The sequence below is a fragment of the Hippopotamus amphibius genome, chromosome 11 (assembly GCF_030028045.1).
Source record: "Hippopotamus amphibius kiboko isolate mHipAmp2 chromosome 11, mHipAmp2.hap2, whole genome shotgun sequence".
Taxonomy (NCBI): Eukaryota; Metazoa; Chordata; class Mammalia; order Artiodactyla; family Hippopotamidae; genus Hippopotamus; species Hippopotamus amphibius.
The window spans coordinates 34,350,960-34,371,385 of NC_080196.1; the positions used below are offsets into that span (position 1 = coordinate 34,350,960).

Genomic DNA, 20,426 nt, shown 5'->3' on the forward strand with positions numbered 1-20,426 from the left:
TCAGTCTGTGGTCAGCAAGACTGTAGTCTGATCATTCTCCTCATCCTGTAGCTCCAAGTCATTCATTTCCTGGACCACCGACTCATCTACCTCCACACTGTATCCAGCATCCTCCAAGAACTGGATATTAGATGTGTCAGGATTATGATCTGTTTCAAACAGTTTCCCACTCAATTTATTTTTTCCTGCTTGTTCTTTTAAATTCATTTCTTTTTAACTTCCAAGAGTTCTGCATCAAATTTGGCCTTCCAACTTAAGAAATTCTTAATAGTAACAGAGGTGCCATAAAATAATTGCTTTTTGGCTTCTGCTTCTGTTTCTTTTCTCCTCTTATAGTTCTTATTTGATCTACCATTTCACTTAAATTTTCTGGCACAGCTGTCACTAAAGATCATCACCATACTGAGGTCTCCTTCTGCTTGTAATGCTAATAACTTTAAAATGTCTGAGACATTATTATCTTCTAGGTTTTTTTGGGATAGTATTTCCTAGAGGGGAGCTTCATCTGGGTGCTTTTTCCTATATGTAAACTTGAGAATAGTCTGGACAGTGTCATCACTTTCTCTAGCCTCAGATGTCACAGTAACAGTGAAGGTGGTTGGCTTTTCTGATAATACTTAGCTAAAACACTACTGAAGAAGAATGTGGTATCGGGAGAGTTCATTTGTATTTTGGAAGACCAGTTGTTAGGCGGGTTGGATCAATGTATATTCAAGCTCTGAAGGAGTCAGGGTAGATGAACTCCAGAGCCTCCAGTTGCTCTGCTCCTCTTGGTAATCTGTCACTGTGACCCTCACTGCTACCCATGGAACGTGCAGACGCCGAGGCTGTCAGGCAGGTACAGGTGCAAAGCCCTTAGCTGGGAGGCCTGCTGAGCAACCTATACTTATTTTTTAAGATAAAATTTATATACAATGAAATACACAAATCTTAAATGTACCATTTGATGAATTTTGACAAATATCATCCCAAGAATTTCAATATATACTATACTCTCTGTCATTCAGTTCTTGTTCTTTCTAATTTTCACTATGATTTCTTCTTTGCTCTAACAGTTTTTAAAATTTATTTATTTATTGGCTGTATTGAGTCTTCATTGCTGCACGCAGGCTTTCTCTAGTTGCGGCGAGTGGGGGCTACTCTTAGTTGCGGTGCTCGGGCTTCTCATTGTGGTGGCTTCTCTTGTTGCAGAGCACGGGCTTTAGGCACACAGGCTTCAGTATTTGTGGCGCATGGACTAAATAGTTGTGGTTGGTGGGCTCTAGAGCTCAGGCTCAGCAGTTGCGGCGCACAGGCTTGGTTGTTCTGCAGCATGTGAGATCTTCCTGGACCAGGGCTCGAACCTGTGTCCCCTGCATTGGCAGGTGGATTCTTAACCACCGCACCACCAGGGAAGCTCCTCTGTGAACTTTAAAAATTGAAATCTAACATACAGAAAAGCGCAAAAATCCTAAATGCATAGCTTGATGAATTCCCACAAAGTGAATACATCTAGATCAAGAAATAGAACAGGATTCCAGAAACCCCTCTCATGTAACCTGGACTTCAAATACCATAATTAATTTGCCTTCTTTTTGAGCTTGGTATAAATAAAATCACATAATATGTATTTTTTGTGTGTCTGGCTTCTTTGGTGCAACATTGTATCTGTGAAATTCATGTAGTTGTTGCATCTAGTGATAGTCTGTTCTTTTCTTTTTTCTTTTTTTTTTAGTTTGTTCTTTTTCATTGCTATATGGTATTCCATTGTATGAATCTACTATAATGTATTCATTCTACAGTTGAAATTTTTACCTTTATAAATAATGCTGTGAGAACATTTTTGTACATCTTTCTTATTGTGGTAAAACATTCATAATATTTACCCTTTTAACTATCTTTAAGTGTACAATTCAGTGGCATTAAGTACATTCACAATGTTGAACAACTATCACCACTATTCATTTCCAGAACTTTTCTGTACATACCTTTTGGGTGCATATATGTGCATATTTCTGATGGGCATATACTTAGGAAATGCTGGGTCATAATGTACATATTCAACTCTAATAAATATCACAGTTTTCCAAAGTTGTAGTACTAATTTACATGCCCACCAGCCCTGTATGACAGTTCCTATGGCTCTATGCCCTTGCTTATGCCTGGTGTTATTAATCATCTAAATTTTAATTATTCTAGTACATGTGTAGTGTATCTTTTTCCGTTTCTCTGGTAACTAAGACAGTTTAGCACCTTCTCATACACTTAATGGACATTTAGACAATAAAAAGGGCTAAAGAAACAGAGAGAGAAGACAAAACTGTATCATATGAAATTTGAAGCTCAGGTAGTATTATTTGTGTGCTAGCAAGCAATTTATGTTTCCAAACATATGTCTCTCATTGACCAAATTCCACCCCACAGAGCAATATCTTTCTCACACTTCCATATTGCACATATGAGTTAATATCTTAAAAAACAAACAAAACCCTTTACTGTCACATTAGTGGGGGTTAGGGACTTAATAGTGACAAATGTATGGATTGAATCCCCCATGTTTAACATAATATCATATTTCTAATTGGTTATTACTGGTGTATAGGGTATCACACTATCGCCATTCCACTTACTGAGCCGGGAGTGACTAGGCTGGGTTCTCATCTAAAGACTGTCAATATTTTTGTCCCATCCTCTTGGCACACAGCTTTCCATAAGGCTATAGCCCCAAGCACAAGGCTGGCAATAGTTTTGTTCAACTTGCATGTAGAGGCAGGGGTATCCTTGGCTTCAAGCTGAAAACCTGGCCCAGGTCCTCCACCTCCTAGGAAGCACTTATATCTCCATCTACAGGAGCCAAATCTCTGACTGCTACCCTTCCTTCCAGACTTATTTCAAAGCCTGGGGGGTCTGCAGCTTTAGCAAATTCACAGGGGTATTCATATTTTAAAGCTTAGATCTCTTTATTTTATGCTTTTCAAGTTTTTTCTGTCATTGCTATATGTCTGCTACAGGGTGTGTGTGTGTGTGTGTGTCTGTGTGTGTGTGTCTGTGTGTGTGTCTGTGTCTGTGAAAGTCTTAAGCCATTTCACCATTTTCATCAGTCTAGTAATAGTTTCTTGAGTTGATGACAAACAAGAGTTGTGACAGGATGTTTGATTAGATTCTCCCTGTTGTCTCTGGAGTTTCAGCAAAGGCCTCAAAAGCAGAAAGCAACACAATAGATGCCAGGAAACCTCTTCTCCCATCCACCTCAAAGGGAAATGGGAAGAAATTGTGAACCAGTCTGCCAGCATTGCTAATTATCCACACTGAGTCAATATAAGAGAATGAGAATTGTGTTGGGGAGTTACCACTGAGCTCTATGTTTCCTCTCTCACCACTCTAGGGCCTAAAGCCAGGTGGGATAGAGGCCTCCAGTAGCACCTCGCAGAACGTTTGGCTTATATCTCCTGGGGTTTGGAAGTCCATAGGGACAAATGTCTTAACTCCCACCTGAGGAAGTCCAGATGCAAGGTGCTGGCTGACCAGTTCCCCTGGGATGGTGAGTAAGGTGGGTAGCATGGACAGCGAGCTCCACTGCCCCTGCCAGCAAGGCAAAGATGCATGAGTTGTCCTGCAGGCCAAGTGTACCTAGAAGGAAACCAACTTGGAGTCATTTAAAAATAGTCCTTCCCATGAGGGATGCCCAGAGAGGAAAGGGACCTCAGGAGAGTACATTTTACATGGGATGAACCTCCAGAAGTCCAAGAAGTTTCAGGGAGAGGAGTCACAGGCAGTCAACCAGAGAAAAGGCATTGCTTAGGTCCAGCAAGAGAGTCACAGAAAAGCCCACAAAGAAAGAAAGCGAGAAAGAGCCAACATCTGTGAGTCCTCCATGTCCATAGCGAACCAACTTTCAAAGTAACAGCATCCTGAATCAATTGGGAAAAATTATGTGCCTTTCTCCTAATCCCTTCTCCTCCTGCACCAAACCCTGGGGGAGAGGGATTCATAAATAGCAGCTGGCCAGCAGGAGAGGAGGAGTAAACTCTGAGGAGTAAAAGCAGGGGTGTGGAGACACTTCCTTTATCACAGCAAGCGACACACCTGAAGCAGGCAAGAGTTGGGGGAGGGGAGAACCTTTAGCTTGAACGAAGTTTAGAGTTGAATTATATAGGGCAGGTGTGAAGGGGAAGCAAGACAATTTTCCAATTATATACCATGGAGGCCAGCTCCCTTGATTAAAACAGTTATTGAATATTAGAGAAAGATTGAGGAGAAGTTGATACAGAGTATAACTAACCCTGATTTAGAATGTATGGACTCCAAGTATCTACACATACCTTTTCACACTTTCTTCATATTTACTTAGATCCCATAAAAAGCATGGGTAACCAAAATTCATAAACATGCTAATAAAGACAGGGCATACACCTCTGGCAGAGTTTTAATTGGTACTCCACTCCACACAGTCACTCAGGACCCAGGCTAACAGTCTGCACCATTTGGAACACATAGCTTCCTCAACTGCCACAGCAAGGGAAGAAAGAGCATCTTATAACTCCTCTTTCCTGATTGCCTGGAAGTGATACAAGATGCTTCCATTCACAGCTTGTAGTGATTAGATATAGTCATAAGACTCCCCTTTCTGAAATGGGGAAGGAAGCATTTTTATGGTGCCCAGTATGGGAGGAGCCCCAGGTATCAGTGAGCCCTGGTAATGTCTCCTAGATCTCCTAATCCCACCAAACCAGAGATGACTAAAATCAACTTCCATGACATTTTACATGGCAGCTTCACTTACAAAGGTTGTCACTCTTCTCTGATGGGGCTTTTACGCTGCGCAGCTGATGTATCCGAATCTCTGATTGCAGGTCTCTGTTGCACAGGATACATTATGAAATATATTTTTAGACTGTTCAGAAACCTTGCACATAACTCATATTTTCTGGTTAAGAGCCATCACTTTCTCAGATTGCTTTACTTTCTTTTACTTTTATCATCAATCCTGGTAGTTTTCTTTCCACAAAGAAACCACATTTAAAAAACTTCTTTACTGTCAAAGGACACAGTCAAAAGAAAACAACAGAATTGGATTGAGATGTAGATAACGGGCATTTGGCAGCATTCATTCACTAGGTGATAACTCATTCCCTCACCATCACTTCCCAGTGTACAGATAATCCCAATTCATGTTTCAAACAAAATTGGCGATCCATCTGTGAAAAATAATCCCAGATCCTAATTTAATGGTTTATGTGAGGATTCATACAAAAAATTCCTTGTAAACTGAATATGGGAAACAAAATCATTAAAGCATTAACAAAATATACGGAAGAATATATTAAGAACCTTGACACGATGAAGGCCGCCTTAAGTCACAAAATCTGAAAGTCAGGAATTGGAAATTCAAATTCCTATAGGGGAGTAATGTCGAGTGAAGCAAGTAATGTTGAATGAAGAAAGCTGAGTGTGAGAAAAATCAACTCATACAAATTTTATTTTTACTGAGCTATGATGTAAGCAAATGCCATTATACAAACATGGGTAATTGTGTATATTTTAAATTTAATATGAAAAATATAAATTAGGAAATGGAAATCTTGGAGGAATTCCCTGGCAGTCCAATGGTTAGGACTCTCCACTTTGCAGCTTTTACTGCCAGGCCCTGGTTCAATCCCTGGTCGGGGAACCAAGATTCTGCAAGCTGCGAGGAGCGGCCAAAAAGATAAAATAAAGGAAACGTTTATAATTAATTTTTTCCTTGTCCTGCCTTCGCTTTGCCATCAGAAACCTGATTTTCACACCAGTTTCGGGTTTTGTGTTTCTAGTTGGTAGATGAAAGCTATCAAGCCATTACTTTCTTCTGAAGTTTGGTCAGGGTCAACTTTTTTTTTACTGTTTCAACCATTGTTTTTCTTCCTTTATGTGGTTTTTTTGTTTTGTTTTGTCACAGGACCCTGAGACTGGGGACTACCACTTCAGCCAGGCGTCCAGGAAAATTCTGGTCCTAGACTGCGGATTCCAAGTCGCTCGCTAAACTCTCCAGGCCTCTTATCTGTCACGATGTGGACCCCTAGCGGTGAGGGACCTTCCCCGTAAGTGTTCTGGTTGAGACAGCGACAATTTTACTCGGGTGCCAGCTTTGAGCTCGAGTCTCACTCCCGAATCCACCCTCATTCCGCATTTTCCCATCGTCAATTTCAACCTCTAAGAAAACCGGCAAACTAGAAAATTAACTGTTGGCCGTCGTGCTGCTTCTGTGCGAGCCGGGATTTCGCTGGCGGCTCTTGCTAAGGTGCGTAATCTCAGACATAACCTAACGCTTTCAGGGTTATTTATAGTCCCATTATTTATAACCATTTATTGTCCCCACGTAAATGAATAGGCTTGGGGGCAGGGAAGAGGCAAAGATGACCCCACGCCCTCGAAGCCCGCAGCCTCCTGAAGCCTCGAGCATCCCCGGAAGACCCGGCTCCTCTCCCCCTAATCCCTTCCCTTCCGCCAGGCCCACCCCGCGCGGAGCTCCCGCGGTCACGTGGTCGCCGGGGGAGGGGAAGTGGGCGGCTCAGCGGCCGCCATCTTGCCGGTTTGGAGGCGGAGCGTGAGGCGCGCGGGTCGCGCGCTTCCTCTCCCCTCCCCTCGCTCAGCCTCGCGCCGCCCTCCGTGCTCCTCCCCACTTCTGGCTCCTTTGGCCGCTCCCTGAGTGGAGGAGCGGGGAGCCCCGGAGGGCGAGGGGGGGGCGTGTCGGGCGCGTGCTCGCGCCCTCCAACCGGCAGCCGCGGCCGCGGAGGCGCGCTCGGCCGGGCCCCAGGGGCGGCGCGGGGCGGAGTGGAGGGGGCTGCTCCGGCTGCGGGGGCGGTGCGCGGCGGCCGTGGCGGCCCGGGCTGCAGCTGCGGCGGCGGCGGCGGCGCGCTGGGGGCCCGCGTCCAGGGGGCCCCCGGGTCGGAGCTGCCGCGGTGTTCGCGGCTGCCGGAGCCATGTACCGCAGCGGCGCCCGCTCCTCCGTCTCTTCGCACCGGCCTAAAGAGAGCGGCGGGGGCGGCCCGCGCACCGGCCGCAGCTCCGGCTCCTCCTCAGGCCCGGCTCGCCGCACCTCACCGCCGTCCTCCGGCTCCTCCTCGTCGCGGACGCCGGCTCGCCGGCCCCGCTCGCCCTCAGGGCACCGCGGCCGCCGGGCCTCGCCGTCCCCTCCGCGGGGTCGCCGCGGCTCCCCGTCTCCGCCCCGCGGCCGCCGGGCCTCGCCGTCCCCGCCGCGGGGTCGTCGCGTCTCCCCGTCCCCGCCGCGGGCCCGTCGCGGCTCCCCGTCGCCGCCGCCGCCGCCGCGGGGCCGACGACTCTTCCCGCCGGGCTCGGCCGGTTTCCGAGGGAGCAGCCGAGGGGAGTCCCGCGCCGACTTCGCCCGGGACGGCCGCGGAGACCATCCAGGCGACAGCGGCAGCCGGGTAATCCCACCCCTCGACACGGTCTCCCCCCGCAGTGCAGCCCCCTCGCCCAGGGTTCCCGCTTCCAGAAACGCCCGTAGCCCGGGCGACCCGAGGCCTCCAGGCCGGGGTCCCCACATCGAAGGCCCCCTCCGCGACGACCAAACCGCGAGGTTCCCAGTCAGCCCCCCGAGCTTCATTTGCACAATAACGGACTCGGGACGCGCCCGGGCACTGGGTCGGGAGGCAGTGCTGCTTTTCCTGGGAATAGGCGGATTCTCTCACTCTGGGTGAGGTGTGGAAAAGTTTGCCGGGGCGAGGGGCATTTCTTCCAAGCTGTGTGCCTGGTACTTTTTCAATAGTTGGTGTCCTCAGAGTTGCGTGGTTTTGTATCCCTCTAGACCTGCGCTGCGCCCTGGCTCTTGGAAGAGCTGAAATGTCTTTGTGGCGAGTTAGCGTGGCTTAAACAGTTCCCGGGGTAGACACCGAGCGTGTAAACTGTTAGCTCTCTAAGTTGGAGCTGCGTCTCCGAAATCGAAGTGTGGGTACCCACAGTCATTGTAATAGCTGCCGCCACTTACCTAGTTATGTGGCAGGAATGATGCTTAGCCCTTCACTTTACACGTTCTCTTTGAACATTCACAGCCCTTTGAGGTGAAGGTTCCTCCTTATCTAACAGCTGAGGAACTCAGAGAGGTTTAAGTAACTTAAGGCCACGCAGCTAAGAAGTGGTGGTGTGTGATTCAGTTCATCTCTGCCTGGTTCCCAATACCCTGATTTTAACTGTTATGTTTTCCTGCTAAAGGGACAGAGCATGAGGTTAAGAAGTTTAGTTTAGAGGTAATATTGACTTCTCACCATAACCACCTTGCTAGTAGAGCCTCTGGGCAGGATCTAGTGTTTTGGAAATTGTTTTTTGTTTGTTTTTATCAATTCGTCAGTCTTTAAAAACAAGCACCCTGTGACAAAGTTACTGTCTTCTTGAGTGGCTCTCTAACAGTATCTGGGTGCTCTGGTCATAGGTGAGTTGACTTAAGATTTTCATAGCTAAGCATGTATAGTCTGAATGTTAGTCACTGTAGAGAAAGTTAGGAAAACAGGAAACTACTAGTTTCCATAACCTCCTCTTTCTTCTCCAGTGCACAACCTGTTTGTCTCAGTAAATGACATCACCCATTGCTCAGCCAGAAAGTGATCATCTCCCTTCTCCAGATCTGTAAGAATAACTTCATCTATCTAACCATGTCAGCTCTAGCTCCAAAATACCTCCCCCAAACTGTCCTTCTCCTGCCATCACTCTAGTCTAAACCCTATTACCTTTTGCCCAGTTTATTGCATTAGGCTCCTTTACACTCCACTCCTGTTACCATCCAGTTTTTTCTGTACCCAGCAATCAAAATGATTTTTAAAGACCTTCATTTTACACATTTGAGAAGTATTTATTGAACATTTACCATGCTGTTCTGGGCACTGAGGATACAGTAGGTAAACAAACCAGTCAAAAAACCACTGCCCTCGTAGAGTTTATATTCTAACAGGGGAGATTGGATAATGAATAAGGGGAGTAAAATGCCTTGGCATGTTAGATATGATTAAATGCTAAGAGAAAAAGAAAACAGAAGGGAGTTATAATTTTTGATAGGGTAGCCAGAGAAGGCCTTCTGGAAAGGTGACTTTAATAACGACCTGAAGAAGATGAGGGAGGAAGTATGTGGTTAGAGCATATCACTTCCCAGCTTGAAACCCTTTTGTGGCTTGTTACACTAAGAATAAAATCCAAACTTCCTAAATGTGGCTTCTGCCTATCTTCTCCAGTCACTTTGTTGCAATCACACTGGCTACCTTTCTGTTGCCCAAAACACACTAAGCTTATTACAGAGCATGTTCTTTTTGCCTGAAACATCTTCCATCTATTCTTTACAAGGCTGACATCTCATCATTCAGGCTTCAGATTAAATTGTATCACTTCAGAAAACCTTCTCTAACCATCTTATCTGAAGTAGCTCCTTTTCCCCAGTCTCCTTCATGTTATCATGTTTTAATGACTTTATAGCACTTTATAGCGCTATCAGAAGCACTTTTTTTTTTTATAACCTGTTTTTGGCTTGCCTTCTTCATTGGAAATGTATAGATTCTGGATGCAAATTTAATTCACTCCTGTAGCCCCATCCCTGTAACCAGGAAATTGTATTCTTCAGGGGTCACTGATTAGGAGGGTTGGAAGTATGGACTTTCTTCTAAGCAAATGATGATTTTTTTTTTTAAAGTCCTTTATTTTTGGTGTAGTGTCTTACCATAGTCATTTCTCACCCTGAAGGACCACAACTTTGTCACTACGGAGAACATTTTTGAGTGTAGGGATGTCTTGACCCTGTTGATTATTATATTATCTTTTGCTTTTATAGAGACGCTCTCCTGGTCTGCGTTCTGACCCTTCCTTGGAACAGAGCTTAAGGATCACTGTTGGCAATGACCACTTCTGTGTTGGCATACCAGAACGGCGGCGGCTTAGTGATCGACTGGGGTCACCAGTGGATAATCTGGAGGATGTGGAAAGGTATGCTTCATCTGAGGCAGGGCACACCATAGTAGTGCTTGAAGGCAGAAATGTTGCTGTGTTCTGAATGATGTATTTGAAAGGGTGGTGCCAGCACTGAAGTTATGCCCTACATCGAGTACAAAGTATAATATTGGAAAAGGCTTTCTGAGGGGGGTAGACTCTGTTGCTGACAGAATTATGAAGGAAAAAAAGACTTTAAAAGGTCATCCTGCAGACTTCCCTGGTGGTCCAGTGGTTGAGACTCTGTGCTCCCAATGTAGGGGGCCCGGGTTCTATCCCTGGTCAGGGAACTAGATCCCGCATGCCTCAACTAAAGATCCCATACTCGGCAACGAAGATCCTGTGTGCTGCAACTAACATGGCGCAGCCAAATAAATAAAGAAATATTTTTTTAAAAAGTCATCCTGGGGCTTCCTAGGTGGCACAGTGGTTGAGAATCTGCCAGCCAACACAGGGGACACAGGTTCCATCCCTGCTCCAGGAAGATCCCACATGCTTCGGAGCAACTAAGCCGGTGCACCACAACTACTGAGCCTGTGCTTTAGAGCCCATGAGCCACAGCAATTGAGCCCGTGTGCTGCAACTACTGAAGCCCACGCACCTAGAGCCCGTGCTCTGCAACAAGAGAAGCCACGGCAATGAGGAGCCCGCGCACCACAACGAAGAGTAGTCCCCACTCACCTCAACTAAAAAGAAAGCCCGTGCACAGCAAAAAAAAGGACCCAACACAGCCAATAAAATAAATAAATAAATAAATAAGTCATCCTGGCCCAACTGGAAAGGGGGACATTGAGGGGACATAAACAGTTGTCCAAATTAAAAACAGTTGAGATGATATAGATTCTAAAATACTGAAACTAGGGGTCCCTTCTGCAAAGGAAAGTTCTGGACAAAATAGGAAATTTTTTTTTTTTTTGGCCAAGCGAGGCATCATGTAGGATCTTAGTTCCCTGACCAGGGATCAAACCTGCGCCCCCTGTATTCGAAGCACAGAGTCTTAACCAGTGGACTGCTAGGGAAGTCCCCAGAAATCTTTTTTTAATGGTGTTTTCAGCTTGCCCAGGCCGAAATACAGATGCAGGAAGGGTTTAGCTAAATTCATGTCATATATATTTTATATGTATATATAAAACATATAGGCATTAATAGAAAGTTGGAGATCTTTTAAAGTGTGTGGGGCTTTTTTGTTTGTTTGTTTTTAATTTTTTTGACTGTGGTATGCAGCTTGTGGGTCTTAGTTCCCCAACCAGGGATTGAACCCATACCCCTTACAGCAGAAGCGCAGAGTCTTAACTACTGGAGCACCAGGGAGATCCCTAAAATGTTTAATTTCAGTAATTACTTTACAACCACTGAGGGCTGAGGAAGGACATGTAATACTCCGTACTGTTAAATATAGATCTCAGGTACTAAGAACTTAGCTATATGTGGGAAGTAAATAAGCACGTTGGGTGTTTTTCACCTCGCAAAAGTAAGAGTAAGGATGGAAGTGGTGCACGGAAGGCACTCGTTCTGAGAGCTAAGAACCATGTCTGTTAATGGTCTCTTCCCAATACTCTGGGAATTTTCACAAATGTTTATCAGTAGCAATAAATCAATATAATGTTCTTTCAAACTGAGACTGTCCATGCAGTAGTGCACAGAGTATAGGCAGGCAGGTGGAGGACAGCTGGGCAGGAAGTCTGAGGACCAGTGCTGCCCTTTGGTAAATTTACTTCAAAGCTTCAGTGGCTATTCAATGTAGTGAAGCAAGGCGGGACAGTCATATAACACTGAAACTTCTGAAGATAGAGCTTCAAGGTGTGTGACTGTATCACTAAATTGAGGCAACAGCCCTTGCCCTTCTGGCTGCTTCTATTTTGGGAGATGATTGAGTAGGTGGTGCGTGATGTGATTCTCTTCCTTCCTTTCTGAGGTTTTGAGGTAACTTTAGCATTTCCTCTTGTTAGTCCTAGGGTGTCACCTCCCCTTCCCATAAACTTTGTTATGCATGTGTGCTTCAGATAGCCAATTGTCTGTTTATAAGTTATAAAAATTCAAAATTTCCTCTTAGAGTATTTGAGGTAGTAATCTTTCATGAATCTTGTTTCAGAGAGACAAATTTATTTTAGAGAAAGTGAAATTAAGGTTCTAAAAGGAGGTACCAGGCCATTCTTTAGACTTTTTGCCCCCAGCACTCTTACTCGGTATGGTTTGTGTGGTTGCTGTCAGCTAAAACCAGGCCATAGGAATGTTGGCATTCTCAAGATGTCTTCCTGACCATGAGTCTAGTCTTCAGCTAATGAAATGGGCCTTTTTCATCCTTTGTATGTAGGTGTGTGGTTTTTTTTTTTCCTGAGGCCCTGTATTCTTTCTCTTCCCATGTTGAATCTGTTAAACTTTATACCAAGTTTGGGTTACAGCCAAATTGCCAGGGTTGTCAGTCTCTTCACCGTGGCAGCTCTATGTGTAGGACTGTAACTTATTCTGAAAAGGGAATGTGAACAGGTTGTGTGAAGACTCTTAGCTTCTAAAAACTTGTGGATGTGAGCTTGATTTCCCTTGTCTATCAAAGTACTCTTCACATTATATGTTCCATTCATGGAATTCTCATCTCCTAACTCCTCCTTGCCCTGATGTAGGTTGAGGGAGTAGGATTTTTTTTCCCTCTGACTTGCCTTAGGGAAAAGACAGAAGCAAACAGCTTTCTTCAGGCATTTCGGGGAATCAGCAGAGGAAAATAATGGAACGTTTGGGCTCTGGAGGACCTTTTTTTCCCCTTATCATATACATTTTTTAGCAGCTTTATTTAGCCATAATTCACGTACCATACAGTTCACCCATTTAGAGTGCATAGTTCAGTGACTTTTAGTATATTCATAGAGTTGTGCATCTATCAGTATGATCAGTTTTTTAAATTAATTGATTTATTTTTTGACTGTGTTGGGTCTTCGTTGCTGCATGTGGGCTTTCTCTGGTTGTGGCGAGCGGGGACTGCTCTTCATTGCAGTGCACAGGCTTCTCTTTGCCATGACTTCTCTTGTTGCGGAGCACAGGCTCTAGAGCGCAGGCTCAGTAGTTGTGGCACACAGGCTTAGTTGCTCCGAGGCATGTGGGATCTTTCTGGACCAGGGATCGAACCTTAGTGCCCTGCATTGGCAGGTGGATTGTTAACCACTGCACCATCAGGGAAGTCCCTATGATCAATTTTAGAATATTTTTATTACCTCATCTTTAGCAATTAGTCACACACACACAGACACCCCCCACCCCCCAGCCTATCACTAATCCACTTTATGTCTCTCTAGATTTACCTGTTCTGGCCATTTGCTAGAAATAGAATCATACAATATGTAGCCCTTTGGTGACTGGCTTCTTTTCACTTAGCATAATGTTTTCAGTATTCATGTTTTTTCATATAACAGTGCGTCATTCCTTTTTTATTGCTGATAATAATTTCATTGTATGTATTTTGTTTATTCATCAGTGATAGATGGATAACATTTTAGTTGTTTCTACTTTTTGGCTATTATGAATAATGCTGCTATGAACATTGGTGTACAAACTTTTATGTGGACGTATGTTGTATGTTTTTTTAACTTGTTTAATGGGTCTTGTAGACACAGAAAAAATAGAATAGCACAGTGAGCCTCCATGTACCCATCACCTACATTGAACAGTCAATTTTTTAAGTAGACTTTATTTCAGAAAAGAGTTGGACTTAACCAAAGCTTTCAGAGAGAGAGTTTGTCAGTGGACTATTCTGAGCTGCAGGGGATCGGGGGTTCCTTTATTCAGGGCCCCTAGGATCACTTTTATTGCGGCCAGTTCTCTCTCTTATCCTTTGGGAGAACTGGGGAAGGAGGACATGAGCTTCTAATAAGCAACCTGATTTCTGCCTATATTTACATGATAGCTCATTCTTTTAACTGTTTCTATTCCTTCTTTCATTGCTTTTTGCCTCCTTTTGCGGGAGATTGCAAGTTTGTAGTGAATCTTTCTGTGAGCCATTTCATTATTTCTAGCTTCCTGATATTTAATGTGGAATTAGATCTTGGCCTAATATGTTGCTTGGTGGAGACATGTAATAGTTCTGGTGGGAAGCTGAATGTAGGAACATGAATAAACTTGCCGCTACCCATGGAGCCTGTGATTTTCACCTACACTAATGTGATCAGAGACTGTGTATGGTAGATGGTGTTTTGGCAATGGAGTGACAACTCGTGGACGTTCCTCTCTGGAAATATATGTGTTCGTGGCTGACAAACCTACAGAGTAAAATATTTTACTCTAGTTATGTTTGATTTCAGAGATCATCCTTGGTCATTCTCATTCTTTCCTATTATTTCATAGTACTTTGGGACCTCAGAATTCCCCAAATTCTTGGGGAGGAGGTGAATAACAGGAACCTCAATTCTTATAGAGGAGTTGATAAAGTTTATCCTTTATAGTCTTTCATGAAGTTATTTATAGTTGTTATCCAGGTCTAAAACTGAGAAAAGGCTGGGCTGGTGAATGAGGAAAAGCAACTCTTTGATGTTCTACTAACTTAGTCCCAGAAATAGGAAAACAACTATTAAAAAAACAAACTCACAAAAAACAGAAGTAGCTACTAGCAACTGTAGAAGACAGCAATAATTACCATCCTCTGAACAGTAATTCACTCTGAAATGTGAGTGACATGTAAGTTTTTCAAAGTTGTATGCTTAAAGTGTTAGGGGATCTTTATTCCTATCTGTGAGTTAAGTCAGAAACTTTTAGGGGGCAGTAGAAGCTCTGTGACCATAATGCCCAAAAAGATTAGGATATTGTGTATGGTATAGAGATCTGAGGTAAAAGGACAGATGTCCCACCCTGTATTTTTCCCTTCATGCCATAAAAGTCTAAGATCTTTTTATTTCTATAAAATAAAAATATATAGTGAGATAAACCATAACGTACTCTCTTCTGGGCCAAAGATTAGCAGAGTGCTTGTGGATATCCAGGCAAGGCAGGAAAGAGGGTAACAAAGCAGGCTATGGGGGAGTTTTATGGTTTTTAATATATGAGCCAGTAAAATAAAGCAATTGAAGAACCTTCTAAAACTTATGAGAAAATCATGCCAGTTGGATAAATCAATGGTTAAAAAAAATTTTTTCCCCAAAGTGAAACTCTTTTTTTCCAAATGAAATATTCTATGGAATTTTACTATATAAACAGATAAAGTTGGAGCTAGTATGATTTCAGTGAGGTGGAAGGCCCAGAGCCATGCAGGCTCTTACTCTTTCCTTTAGGTAGCTCCTGGGTGCTATTCAGAATCTCTGTGGAACACAGCTTGAAAATCATTGATCTGGACTGGTGTTTCTCAAATTTTAAAGTGCATACAGATCACCTGGAATGCTTGTTAAAATGCAGATTCTGATTCAGTAGGCCTGGATGGAACCTGAGAACCTACATTTCTAAGAAGTTCCCAGGTAATACTGATGTTGCTAATTCAGACCACAGGTTTAGTAGCAAAGAGCTAGAATTTAGCTAGTGTGAAGTTGTGTAACTCAGGACTCGTTGTAGTCTGGTAGTGGTATTTTCACATCTCCCAAAATCTAATCAAAGAGATTAGCCTAAGAATTCTGTCTAGATAGATTAGTAATATCTCCCCTTGGTTAGAGGCTGCAACTGCTTGTGCCCTGGGGAAAGGGAGAAGAAGTATTCCGTGTATATACATAGATTTGTTCTTGGACTTCATGATTGTTTTCTTTTGTTCTAAGCACTCTACAGCCCCCTTGCCAGATGTCAGTCTCTTAGCCTTGTCTGGTCTAGCTCTTTCCAAGTCCATTCAGTGATGCTTGTCTCTTTCCTCAGGGATGACCTGACTGATGATTCTGTCTTCACTCGAAGCTCCCAGTGCTCTCGAGGTCTTGAACGATATATTTCCCGGGAGGAGGCACCTCTCAGTCCATTCTTGGGACAACTTGATGAGGACTACCGAGCAAGAGAAACTTTCCTACATCGATCTGATTATAGTCCCCATATCAGTTGTCATGATGAGCTGTTGCGGGGAACAGAACGGAATAGAGACAAACTCAAAGGCTCCTACTCTATACGACCTGAGGAAAGGAGCCGGGAGGCCAAAAGGCCCCGTTATGATGACACAGAGAAGATACACAGCTTGGGAGGTGATCACCCAAGTTTTACATCAGGGACCCGCAACTATCGACAGCGTAGACGGAGCCCGAGCCCTAGGTTTTTAGATCCTGAGTTTCGAGAGCTGGACCTTGCCAGGCGAAAACGAGAGGAAGAGGAGGAACGAAGTAGGAGCTTGAGTCAGGAGCTGGTGGGAGTTGACGGTGGTGGCACTAGCTGTCCTATCCCTGGATTGTCAGGTGTCCTAACAGCATCGGAGCCAGGATATTCTTTACATCGGCCTGAGGAAGTGTCTGTGATGCCCAAGAAGTCAATTCTGAAAAAGCGGATTGAGGTGGACCTGGAGCCTCCCATGCAGGTCTATGCTGCGTTTCTTCTAGGGTCTCTTGCTAGTCCCTCTGATATTTTAAAGCCTAGTTACTTTCCTGGGAGCTGTGTCCCTAAGGTATCTTTGGAATATATGTTGGACCAACATCGTTATGCCTATGAGCCGTACCTTCCAGGACTCGCCAAAGGAAACTGTAGGCTTCATAATGGAAGAATAAAGGGCTTCTATTGTCATGCTTTCTAAACAGACATTTTGGAGAGTATCTATTATAAGTTTTTTCCCCATAAATTGGATAGTCCTGTAGGATATCTGAATATAGATTTCTTGGAAATGAAGCTTAAAGGGCAAAGGGAGGAGCTAATCTGAATTTTCCTCATCTCTCTTTAAAGAAAAGAAAAAATGTATGAGTGGTAGGACAGTAGACCAGAACTCAGATGATTCTGATTCTGGACCCATCTCTACCACCAACTTGCTGTGTGATTTTTAGACAAGTCACCTAACCATTCTGGACCTTGATATTTTTTCTCACGAAAAGATGGTCAGGCATGAGCACTTGTTTTTACCTGTCCCCTTAGGAGCTAAATGTTTCTGAAGAAGTGCCTGAGGGCACTTAGGGAAGTAAGGGAAGGCTGATCGGTTAGGGTAACTGAGTTTCCTGACCCTACTTCAACCAAAGTAGCTCTGCTTTTATGGTTTGTTTTTTTTTTTTTTTTCGGTGTGGAGGGGTCCATAAAAAAGAAAGCAAGTAAACTAGGGCATCTCTAAAGTCCTTTTGAATTCAAAATCCTTGATAAAGACTACAACAAACAGGCAAAAATGAAGATTCAATCTGCCTTCTTTTCTATTTCCCCTTGCTACAGCAGAACCATCTGGAGAAATGGGGACCCAAATCTTGAACATGGCTAAGGACCTCCCTTTCATCCATATTTATCTTTCCCCTGTTAATTCAAGAGGAACAAAGTATTTTAATATTTATCTCAATTACTAGTTTTTTGAGATTCTACATAGAGGCTAATTCAGTTATGTTTTTCTTTTCAGCTTGAGAGTTTTTCCAGCAGTACCGGCTCCAGCCAGGATCACTCTCTTTACTCTGCACACTCTTCTCTTCCACTAAGTGGTGCTATTGCTGCTTTTGCCTCAGAGGTTGAAAACAACAAGGGAACTATGGTGGAGACTACCCTGAAGGAATCTCAGGGTAACCTCTACCAATGGGGCCCCCTTCCTGGGATACCCAAAGACAACAGTCCCCTCAGAGAGAAGTTTGGAAGTATCCTGTGCCATAAGGAAAAATTGGACATGAAGGCCGAGGGACCAGAGCGACACACAGACTTCTTGCTTCCTCATGAGAGAGCTAGCCAGGATGGCAGTGGTTTCTCCTGCATTCTGAGCATGTTAGCAGATTCTACCAGTACGCAGGAAAAAAGGCGACGTAGCTTCCCTGACATTGAGGATGAGGAGAAATTTCTCTATGGGGATGAAGAAGAGGATTTAAAGGCAGAATCTCCACCAAAGCCTCTTGGAGGCTCTGAAAGTGAAGTTATGAGGCAGAAGGCAAGCTCCCTATCCTCTTCAGCTCCAGCTGTAAAGCTAGAATCAGTAGAAGAGACCAATCCAGAATATGCCAAGATTCATGACTTGCTCAAGACCATAGGGCTGGATATTGGGGTAGCAGAGATTAGTAAACTGGCTGCGCGCACCCAGGAACGACTTCATGGCAAGAAGCCATCGCGTTCCTCTGCTGAGCACCGTTCCTCTGTTGACCGGCACTTTTCAACAGACCGCTGTTCCTCAGTTGACCGCCGTTTCTCAGCTGATCGGTGCTCTGCAGATCCTCACAGACTGGACAGCGGGGAGGCACACCATAGCAATACCCACTCCCCAGAGGTGTCCCATCCACACCCAGTCTCCCCTGTGGATCCCTATCTGCTCACAAAAAACAGCCCCCCGTTCCTAAAGTCTGACCATCCAGTGGGTCATATTGCAGGACCCGAGGTGGTTGGCAGTGGGTTTCAGTCATCTGTTGCAGTCAGGTGCATGTTGCCATCAGCCCCATCTGCCCCAATTAGACTTCCACACCCTGCTTCTTTATCTCAGTTTCATATGCCAAGGGCCTCTCAGTTTGCTGCAGCTCGGATACCTCCAAACTACCAGGGACCTGCCCTTCCCTCTGCTTCCTTTGATGCCTATAGGCACTACATGGCATATGCAGCCTCAAGGTGGCCCATGTACCCTGCCTCCCAACCTTCAAACCACCCTCTCCCTGAACCACACAGGATAATGCCAGTTACCAAACAAGCTACCCGTAGCCGTCCCAATCTCCGTGTGATCCCCACTGTGACTCCTGATGAGCCCAAGCAGGAGGAGTCAGTGCTAGGCTCAATTCCTACTGCCCAAGTGCCTGTCCAGGTGTCCATCCCATCACTCATAAGATATAATCCGGAGAAGATCTCTGATGAGAAGAACCGTGCTTCCCAGAAACAGAAGGTGAATAATGGCTTTGGGTGCCTGAATCTTCTATTTTAACGTAAATTTATATTTGTGTTTTAGAGTGAGCTGAAACTTTGCAAGGCCCAAGGCAGTGTTTAGAGACTCCTGTCATTACCATAATGTTTTCTTTCATGTTTTCTCATTTGGACTAAAGCCTGGCCATAGGTCCCTCTTTGATTGCTAGATCTCATTTTCCTTTTTTAAATTTATTTCTCTATCTGAATTATCAGCCTTAGGACCCTATGGCTAGGAGCTGGGAGCCTTGAAGTCTTCAATATGATCTCATCAGGGAGTGAGGAAGCAGAATTGGGTTGGGTGAAGGAGAAGTCAGGAAATCTATGTTTCATCCCAGTGAGTTTTGGATCTTTTTCCTATAGTGATTATGGGGTTTAAAAACTAATAACTGGTTGTTGCTTGGTAATTAAACCAAGAAATAAGCTTTACTTATTCTAGTTTAACTTGGAGTCCAGGAATAATAATATATTTTTATGCTACTTTTTTTTTGAAGTAGTATTTATACTGTCAAGTTTCATTGGGTTCCCAGGCTATAGAAAGGGAGCAGTGGCTGGGGTAAAGGTATAATAATTCTAGATGTTTTAGAGCAGTAGGCAAAAATTATGTAGCAATGAAGAATACAGAACAGAGTTTTGAATAGGAAAACTAATATATACTGTTAACTTTAAAGGTCCTTAATAACTAAAAACTCAGTTTGTTAAAGAAGGTGACCTAAGGACCATAAAGTTGTAATATGTGTAAATCTGGTTGCTAATAAAGCAATTAAGACCTGAGGGGAAAGTAGAAAAGGCAGAATTGGAGGGCTAATTTCATTTTTTTTTCAAGTTTAAAAGAAGTTTAGCTAATCTTTGAGAAGACAAAAAACACCTTAATTTTCCATTGTACTTGGGTACCCTGAACTTCAGTCGTTGGTTTTCTTAAAGTTTTTTGGTAAAGGGGGATAGGTTCCATACAATAAAACCTAAGACTGCAGAGACACTGTCTGGAGACTAGTGCTTTCCTTTTACTTTACCTTTAAGAACCTAGTGCTTAAGTCAGGGCTGACAGTACACAGATTTTTCACATGAGCTCCTTATAGACAAGCCATATTTGTTTTTCCATTAGATGATAGTAGTACAGTTGAAAGATAAGAGGCTTTGGGCATACATATCTGGATTTTAAATCATCTTACTATATGATCTTGGGTATGTTACTTAAGTCTTTCGCAACCTCAGTTTTCTGACTGAAACAGACAATATCATGATTAAGTAAGATGACATATGTAATGCAACTAACACAGTGCTTCATCCATAACACATATTAGTTCTCTTCTTGATTGTTCCTTTTGGGCTCAGAACTGCTATCTAATAATGTGATGCTTCCTGTACAAAAATAGCACTTTCTAGTCAATATAGTTCTGGGAAGGATAATTCTGTTCTGGCACTTGCATTGGGATGAAATATCACCACTGTAAAGGTAGAGCCTGTGTGTGCAGGCATTTGGATTCTTGCATTCAAATGTTATCTAGCGTGTGAGTTTATGGAAAAGAGCAGTAGAAAAGGGATGTTGGAGGCTA

At 43.9% G+C, this 20,426-nt stretch overlaps 1 protein-coding gene and 1 pseudogene across 1 annotated transcript in view; one reads left to right on the forward strand and one right to left on the reverse strand.

Moving 5' to 3' along the window:
• On the reverse strand, window positions 1-6,940 carry LOC130830876 (RWD domain-containing protein 1-like; annotated as a pseudogene).
• ZNF318 (zinc finger protein 318) overlaps window positions 6,704-20,426 on the forward strand; it is a 27,344-nt gene continuing 13,621 nt past the window's right edge. Inside the window, exons 1-4 of the mRNA XM_057699810.1 lie at window positions 6,704-7,403; window positions 9,788-9,939; window positions 15,760-16,399; window positions 17,408-18,853. Coding sequence (XP_057555793.1) covers window positions 6,939-7,403; window positions 9,788-9,939; window positions 15,760-16,399; window positions 17,408-18,853 — 2,703 coding nt within the window. The 5' untranslated portion in view covers window positions 6,704-6,938. The remainder of the gene's footprint in view (window positions 7,404-9,787; window positions 9,940-15,759; window positions 16,400-17,407; window positions 18,854-20,426) is intronic.